The 9288-nt window shown below is 47.9% G+C and overlaps 1 protein-coding gene across 3 annotated transcripts in view; it reads right to left on the bottom strand.

Moving 5' to 3' along the window:
* The window catches only part of LOC122541083 (transmembrane channel-like protein 3), a 75299-nt gene that overhangs the window by 32712 nt on the left and 33299 nt on the right, over positions 1-9288 (bottom strand). For all 3 annotated transcript variants that reach the window (XM_043677608.1, XM_043677609.1, XM_043677610.1), the window contains exons 13-16: positions 7100-7321; positions 6067-6195; positions 5914-5981; positions 1955-2083 (exon numbers count right to left, since the gene is read on the bottom strand). In XM_043677608.1, the coding sequence (XP_043533543.1) occupies positions 1955-2083; positions 5914-5981; positions 6067-6195; positions 7100-7321 (548 nt within the window). The remainder of the gene's footprint in view (positions 1-1954; positions 2084-5913; positions 5982-6066; positions 6196-7099; positions 7322-9288) is intronic.

Here is a 9288-nt window from a genome sequence, read left to right as displayed (position 1 = left end):
GGGTTATCGCTATTCCCTTTTTTGAACAGGGGCACAACATTCGCTACTCTCCAGTTCCCTGGTACCACCCCCGTTGACAGTGAAGACGAAAAGATCATTGCCAACGGTTCTGCAATTTCCTCTCTTGCTTCCCACATAATCCTAGGATATATCCCGTCAGGCCCGGGGGACTTGTCTATCCTCAAGTTGTTCAAAATGTCCAACACATCTTCCTTCCTAACAAGTATCTCCTCTAGCTTACCAGTCCGTTTCACACTCTCCTCTTCAACAATATGGTCCCTCTCGTTTGTAAATACTGAAGAAAAGTACTCATTCAAGACCTCTCCTATCTCTTCCGACTCAATACACAGTCTCCCACTACTGTCCTTGATCGGACCTACTCTCGTTCTCGTCATTCTCATGTTTCTTACATATGCATAAAATGCCTTGGGGTTATCCTTGATCCTATCCGCCAAATGCTTATCTCATTTCTCATTACAGTGCTGATCCCTTCCTTCACCAGCAGGGCCACACCACCTCCGTTTCCTTTCAGTCTATGTTTCCGAAATGCTGAGGACCCTCGGATACTCAATTCCTGAACCTGGTCTCCTCTTCACCGTGCCACAATAATCGCTACCAAATCATACCCTTTTGTTTTCTATTTCTGCCATTAACTCATTAATTTTGTTAGAATGCTTTGTGCATTTAGATACAAAGCTTTTAAGTTTGTTCTACAGGTAAGTTTTCCTACTCTTTTATAATTCCTTGGTGCATAGGCGTTCACCTGATCCATCCCTTCCCTTTATTGTCTGGTAACCGTGTGCCACATCGCTAACCTGCACTCTTACCTCCTCCTTCAATGTGGGTTTTCTAATTTCCCCTCCAACTGAACCCCACCGCATTTAAGTTAAAGCCTATCTGCAGTCCTAGTCATGCAAATCGCTAGGATTCTGGTCCCAGCACCAATTAGCTTGTGGTTTAGGTAGTAATCCAGAGATCATTAACTTTTTGGTTGTGCTTTTTAATTTAGCTCCTAGCTGTTGGCAGACCCTCTGCCCGAGTTTTATCTACCTTGTTGGTACCCATGTGGACCATGAGCACTGCGTCTTTACCCTCCCACTCCAAGTTCCTCTGCAGCCCAGATGAGACACCCCGAATCCGACCAGTAGGTTGTCAACACAACTTGCGGGACTCTCGATCCTGGTCACAGAGAACAGTGTCTGTGCCTCTAACTATACTGTCCCCCAACTACAACAACATTTTCCCTCCACTTGGATAGCTCCCTGCACCATGGTGCTGCGGTCAGGCAGCTCATTCTCCCTGCAGTCCCCATTCCCGTTCACGGAGGGAGCAATACTCTGGATCTCTCTAATGGCCTCATGTTGCCTTTCTAAACTAAAAACCTTTTACCTCTGAGGTGTACATCTTCCTCTATTCACTGTCGATTCATCCTTTGTCAAGATGACTTCTAAACAAGATCAGTTCCGAAGGATTCATTGCTCTAAGGGAGTTAGGCTCACAGCATTATAATTAGGTCATTAATCTAAGCCCTGTATAAATAGTCTCACTGCTGGACTGTGGAATCAGGGAATTATACATCTTCAAATATCGAACTCAGCTCCAAAACTCTTAGAAGATAAATGGAAGTTATAAACACCCAAATGAATTGAATTAAGCGAGCATGTTCATAATCTTCTGATCAAGCGAACGAGGAACAGAGTTCTGAAGCTTCTACAGTAATTACGTGGAAATGAGGGAATGATGTAATTAGGATATTATTTTAACAGTGGTGTTTAATGCAACAAACATGCATCAGTTGGAACATGATTGATCACAAAGTATCAGCAGCATTTTACTGAGCTAATTAAGCTAATGATTTCTTGATACCTCAATATTTAACCCAATTAAAAGGTAAGTAATAATGTTCATTACAAATTCGCGCCTCATGAACACAGGGTTTATACAGTGCACTGACCTTGAAGCACGGAAGACCTGCTGATGTGGAACATTACAGGTCAAGACTGCCCAGCTCCTTAAATACATGAGGCCAATCAGTTTGAGAACATTGAATGCTGGGAGACACGGGGAGAAGAAAGCACCCATCCTAAAGATTGAAGGAAATAAGAAAAGCTGGAAATCTGAGGTAAAAATGTGCTGGCAATGTCCAGTAGGACAGTCAGTATCTGAGGAGGAAGAAACTACATTGGGTTATCAAAATCTTTCAGAAGACCCTACATCTTAAATATTAACTAGGCGTCCCTTTTCCCAGATATTGACTGAACTGCTGCTTATTTCCAACGGCATACATTTTTAGTTGAGAGTGTCAACTGGAATGTTTTATTACACAGAAGGTACAAAGCAGGAACACACCACTCATTTCATCTTAATCACACTATGCTGTCCTGTTTTGCACATATCTTTCACCCCTTTTTCCTCCATCCATTATACCTAAACTTCAATGTTGATTTCGTTTCTTTCTCAACCACTAACCCTGAAAAATATCCCACAGACTCTCTCTGTAGTGAATGTGTTTCTTCTGTCCTACATTTCTAGCATTTAATCCTGTATCTGTGCTCCCAATATTCTATTGAACCAATCCGGTTTCTCCATACTGACCTGATTCCAGTCTTTTGTAATATTTAATATAGGGCCACAAAAAAGGTGCCGAGATAATGGTCACATATCTGCTCAAATTTCAAATTGTTACTGATTTTTCTTTTCGAAAGTGGGTAGTGGCAAAATCTGATAACCATCTCAGTAATGTGACATGGCTTCATCATCTGCGCAGTTTTGGAGTAATTCTAACATTTGTCAGAGGTGCATTTGTCAGTTGCTGCTGCAGGGTCAAGAGACCGTGAGATGGGAACAAATGTCACCAGATGGAGCTGTTGAACCCATCTTCGGATGTGAATTCTTAACAAAAAGAGATGCCTTGGACAAAGCCATCACACGCAAACCTAAATGACCCAAGCACAAAACCCATTACATTCGTAGGTTCTTGATGACCAAGGGGATGAAAGATTATCTGGGATATGCAGGAATGGAAAGCTGAGGTTACAATCAGATCAGCTTATTGAATGAATGAACAAGTGGATGCTTTTATTGTCACGTGTATTTTAGATAGTAGATAGATACCCTACTGTATGGATTTTATTAATACAGTGTAATACAGTGAAAGGCTCCCACTGTCGCCACGATTCCAGTGCCACTTTGAAAAGTTTAAGAATAAATTTAAAATACAAAAAAGATATAACTGAAAGAGAGTCCACTACCTGTGCACACCAGCCACTGCCATGCTCTGCATTGTGATGACGCCACCTTCGTACTGCCTTCCTCAATTATGCCGATGCTGCTATGAGGGAGCTCTCTCCAGAGGGGTAAACAGAAGCAAAAACGAGAAAAAAATGAAAAAACAGAAAAGCAGATGGAATGGATGATGCCCAGCACAGGAGGCCAGATGCTGCGTACTCCATTGCTGGAATATCAGAGCAGGCTTGATGGGCCAAGTGGCCCATTCATGTTCCTTAGTTGCATATTAAGAGTACACAAGCAAGGAAGTTATTAGAAACTTGTGTAAAACACTGGCCTGGCCTCAACTGAAGCACATTCACAGTTCTGGTCACTGTACGTTTGGAGGGATGTGAAAGCCGTTAGAGAGAGTGAATGAATGAACGAGGATTCATTGTCACTTGTGTAAAACACAAGGAGCAGCTTCAGCTGTTGCTGCAATCCAGCGCCATTTGAATGCTTCAAGAACAAAAAGGCAAAGTTGAAAGAAAGTCCATCTTCACTCTGCCACCTCCACCATGGGTCCACAGGCCCGAGCGAGCAGACAGCGATACCCACTCTGCCACCTGTGGTGCACCCACCAACATTGGAGCTGCCATTCTTCACTGATGGGCCCACCACAACCAGGAGTCCCCAGCTCCGGGTCCACCACAACCAGGAGTCCCCAGCTCCGGGCCCACCACAACCAGGAGTCCCCAGCTCCAGGCCCAACACAACCAGCAGTCCCTGCTCCGGGCCCACCACAACCAGCAGTCCCCAGCTCAGGGCCCACCACAACCAGCAGTCCCCAGCTCCGGGCCCACCAGAACCAGGAGTCCTCTGCACCGGGCCCACCACAACCAGGAGTCCCCAGCTCCGGGCCCACCACAACCTGGAGTCCCTGCTCGGGGCGCACCACAACCAGGAGTCCCTGCTCCGGGCCCACCACAACCAGGAGTCCCCAGCTCCGGGCCCACCACAACCTGGAGTCCCAGCTCCGGGCCCACCACAACCAGGAGTCCCAACTCCGAGCTCACCACAACCAGGAGTCCCCAGCTCCGGGCCCACCAGGACCAGGAGTCCCCAGCTCCGGGCCAACCACAACCAGGAGTCCCAGCTCCGGGCCCACCACAACCAGGAGTCCCAGCTCCGGGCCCACCACAACCAGGAGTCCCCTGCTCCGGGCCCACCACAACCAGGAGTCCCCAGCTCCGGGCCCACCACAACCAGGAGTCCCCTGCTCCGGGCCCACCACAACCAGGAGTCCCCAGCTCCGGGCCCACCACAACCTGGAGTCCCCGCTCTGGGCCCTCCACAACCAGCAGTTCCTGCTCCGGGCCAACCACAACCGCGGTCCCTGCTCCGGGTCCACCATAACCGGGGGTCCCCAGCTCCGGGCCCACCACAACCAGAATCCCCCAGCTCCGGTCCCACCACAACTAGGAGTCCCCTGCTCCGGGCCCACCACAACCAGGAGTCCCCAGCTCTGGGCCCACCACAACCTGGAGTCCCCAGCTCTGGGCCCACCACAACCAGGAGTCCCTGCTCCGGGCCCACCACAACCTGGAGTCCCCGCTCTGGGCCCTCCACAACCAGCAGTTCCTGCTCCGGGCCAACCACAACCGGGGGTCCCTGCTCCGGGTCCACCACAACCGGGGGTCCCTGCTCCGGGTCCACCACAACCGGGGGTCCCCAGCTCCGGGCCAACCACAACCAGGAGTCCCCAGCTCCACTACAATTGCCGCCCACCAAACTAGGCTTGGCTCCAACGCCAGGCAGCCATCTTGTCAAGAATCCCTCTCAGGCTGCCCACCTCAGTGAGATCACCCCCTCCACCGCTACTGACAGGAAGACAAATGAACAAAAAGACAGACAAAAAGGGTTAAGGAAGAAAGGAGGAAGTGACCATCTGGAGTGGATGGGCCCCAAAAGCCCGAATGCTGCCTATGCGCTGCCATCTTGGAAAATGCAGGAAAGGAGAATAATTCCAGGGTTGAGGAACCTCAGTTAGGAGATAGATTGGAGACAGCTCTTTGAGAAGAAGTGGTTGAGAAGAAACGTGATGGATGCATTCAAAACATCGAGGGGTCTCGGCAGGGTAAAACAGGAGAATCTGTCCTCACCGATGGAAGGATTGCGGACCAGATACAAGGTAAATCGCCTCAAGAAGAAATAGTGACATGAGGGGAAGAAACATTTTCATGAAATGAGTGATTAGAGTGTGGTCCAAGAGTGTGGTCAATTGCGATTTTCAGAAAGGAAATTGGATAGTTATTTGAAAAGACAAACCGTGAGGTGCTACGGGACAAAGGTAGGGCAGTGGCAGGAGATAAGCTGCTGCTTCAGAGGGCCACCACAGATACAATGTGCCGAATGGACTGCTTCAGTGTTCCAACCAATCCGTGGTTTAGTGGGAACTGCACTAAACTCTGATCTTATCAACCTTTTCCTCATAATATTTACAATTTTGTTGTTTGCATTTACATTAATAGGACTGAACCTCCCAGCATTTTGGACATAGACCAGTCAGGATTTAACTGAACAGTGGAGTAGGTTTATGGGGTTGAAAGGTCATCTGTTTTTCTTATGTTTTGGTTTCAATGCAATTGGTTTGTCCCAAGGGCCCACGAGGAACAGATCACCCTCTCATATGTTTTTGCTACGTACCATATCATTCCCTGATTATATATCAGATGTAAAACATTCTCAGCAATCTTGAATTCTCCGTACTCAGGCTGCAAGAGATTTGAAATGCAAAGTGAGAACATGATGCGATAAGTGGTGAAGATGGTACAATGTTCAAATCTGCACAATACTCACAAATTTACTCTCTAGATCCCAGCACCAACAATCACTCAGGAATCGCACAAACAGCCCTCGAATGAAGTCAATGAGTAAGATGCTACCCACAGTAAAAAGCATATCGATAATAGACAGCTTCAGCATCTCCTGAAGACAGAAACAGCTGATTAGTTGACTTGTGCTGAACATATGAACAATGAGTATTTAGGAATAGCTTGCTATTAGGATTAAATGAATTATGAATGGTTTTATTGTTGTGTGACAGAGTTTATTATTTAGAATGCTCAGCATGTAGCCAATTAAATGAGCTTTTCAATGAGTAATGGATTGTGCCTTCTTCTTATGGTTAGCCCTGTTCAGTTTGGAATCAGAGAGTATAGGGTTCGAGCCCCAGTTCAGGCAGACAGTCTCAGTGTGGAGCAAATGTGGCTGCATCAAAACTGCAGTGCACTGCCTATGGGTACAGAATCCCTAAAGCGTGCAAACAGGCCATTTGGTCCAACAAGTCCACACTGGCCTTGTGAAGACTATCCCATTCTCCTAGCCTATCACTCTACATTTACCCCCGACTAATGCATCTAACCTACACATCCCCGAACATTACGGACAATTTAGCATGGACAATTCACCTAAGCTGCACATCTTCTGGATTGTGAAACCGGAGCACCCGGAGGAAACCCACACAGACATGGGGACAATGCACAAACTCCACACGGACAGTCGCCCGACGCTGGAATCGAACCAGAGTCTCTGGTGCTGTGAGACAGCGGTGCTAACCACTGAGTCACCCTGCCATATACTGGCAGCACAGTCAACGGAGTAACTCAAAAGGGCATGGAATAATTATTTAAACAAAAAAACAGGCACAGAGAAAAGGCAGGAGAATGGGGGGGGGAGCGGAGAGCTGGGGAAAGGAGGCAGGAGGCAGGCAGATGCACAGCACTGTTGGGAATGTGCAAGAGGAGCAGTTTGTGGTTTAGGAGGTCACATGATAAGGCTTCCACGGACGCATGGAAAACTGTAAAGTTACTGGGAATGTCCAGTCACAAACCTGCCCAACGTAGGTTTCCCAACATTGATCCTGCTGTGACAATATGTTGTAATCAAACAGAGCCGTCCTGTTATACTTGATGAGTGGTTTCGTTTTGTTGTCCTCTGAACCGAAGGAGCTGTTCTGCCTCAGTCTAATCTCAGGGACGATGGTCGAGAGGCTCTCTTCCTCAGGGAGAGCTCTGGTTGCTAAAAACGCTGTCCCCGTATCATTGGAATTATCCTGCAGCAAATGGTTCAGTTCCAACAGGAAGATTCGGTAATCTTGGAGAAATATTTTGCTCCATTCCTTCCATTTAATTTCTATTCACACAGTTCACAATCTGTCAGATTTGCTTTCACTTTAGATTTTGGATAAATTTTAAAACAGGCAAAAGAATATGCATTCACACTGCAACGACATGTTGTCTCAATGCATTTTATGGCCACTGTGCTTTGAAAGTGTAGTCAGTGTTGTAACTGAGAAATAAGCATACAGCAAACTTCCACAAATAGCAACCACTAGGAGGCGGAAGAGGCATTTTTGATTCGGGTATACATTAGATTCCCTGCAGTGTGGAAACAGGCCCTTCGGCCCAACTAGTCCACACCGGCCCTCCGAAGAGTAACCCACCCAGACCCATCTCCCACTGACTAGTGCACCTAACACTATGGGCAATTTAGCATGGCCAATTCACCTGACCTGCACATCTTTGGATTGTGGGAGGAAGGGCTCATGCTCGAAACGTCGATTCTCCTGCTCCTTGGATGCTGCCTAAACCTGCTGCACTTTTCCAGCAACGATCTCCAGCCCTCACTTTCTCCATTGTGGGAGGAAACCGGAGCACCCGGAGGAAACCCACGCAGACACGGGGAGAATGTGCAAATTCCACACCGACAGTCGCCCCAAGGCTGGAATCGAACCTGGGACCCTGGTGCTGTGAGGCAGCAGTTGCTAACCACTGAGCCACCGACATTGCTGCTATCCTCAGAGAGGATATTCCTGGGGGAATGTCCAGTGAAACTGTATGGGTGGAACTGAGAAACAGGAAGGGGATGGTCACCTTAATGGGATTGTACTATAGGTCCCCTCATGGTCAGTGGGAAAGTGAGGAGCAAATATGTTGGGAGATCTTGGATAGCTCTAACAGTTGGGTTGTAAAAGCAGGACATTTTAACTTTCCAAACATTGACTGGGGCTGCGACAGTATTAAGAGCTTGGATGGGGAGGAATTTGTTAAGTGCGTTCGAGAAATTTTTTGTTTATTAAAATGGAGATATACCTACCAGGGAAGCAAGACGTGACCCTCTCCTGGATAATAAGATTGAGGTCCGAAACAAATACTTGGCGTCGGTGATGGGGTCATAGAGATGGACAGAATGGCAACACACCCTTCGGTCCAACTCATTCAGAGTCCAACCAGATATCCAAAACTAATGGAGATCCATTTACCAGGGCGTGGGCCATTCCCCTTGAAACCCTTCCTAACATATACCCAGCCAGACAGCTTTTAAATGTTGTAATTGTATCAGCCTGCACCACTTCCTCCGGCAGCTCATTTCAGACATGCAACACCCTGGAAAGAGTGAAGCCTGAAACATCGAATCTCTTGCTGCCTGGCCTGCTGTGTTTATCACGGGCATCCCCACTCTGGTAGCTCATCAAAGGCAAGGAAGTGGTGGACAATGATCTCAGGGAAGGGAGTGTCAAATTTCAAAGCCAAGTTGTTAGCAAAAAGGAAGTGGTGTTGTGCATCTTACAACGAATCAAAGTAGCTAAGTCCACAGGTCCTGACGGGATCTATCCGAGAATATTGAGGGAGGAAAGACAACAAATTGCTGGAACACAGAGACATCTTTGTATCCTCTCTGGCCACAGGTGAGGTAACAGAGGATAGAAGAACAGCCAGCGTTGTCCCACTGTTTCAGAGGGGAAGCAGGGATAATACTGGAAGTTACAGCCTGTAAGAACATGGCCTTCATCTTCAGCAGCAGGAGTGGGGAGAGTGAGGAGCTGAGAGGGAAAGTGAGGAGCTGAGAGGGAGAGAGTGAGAAGCTGAGAGGGAGCGGGGAGAGTGAGGAGCTGAGAGGGAGCGGGGAGAGCGAGGAGCTGAGTGGGAGCGGGGAGAGCGAGGAGCTGAGTGTGATCGGGGAGAGCGAGGAGCTGAGTGTGATCGGGGAGAGCGAGGAGCTGAGTGGGAGCGGGGAGAG

Source organism: Chiloscyllium plagiosum, chromosome 36 (genome assembly GCF_004010195.1).
Source record: "Chiloscyllium plagiosum isolate BGI_BamShark_2017 chromosome 36, ASM401019v2, whole genome shotgun sequence".
In the NCBI taxonomy this organism is placed as follows: domain Eukaryota; kingdom Metazoa; phylum Chordata; class Chondrichthyes; order Orectolobiformes; family Hemiscylliidae; genus Chiloscyllium; species Chiloscyllium plagiosum.
This window is presented reverse-complemented; position numbering and strand designations above follow the sequence as displayed.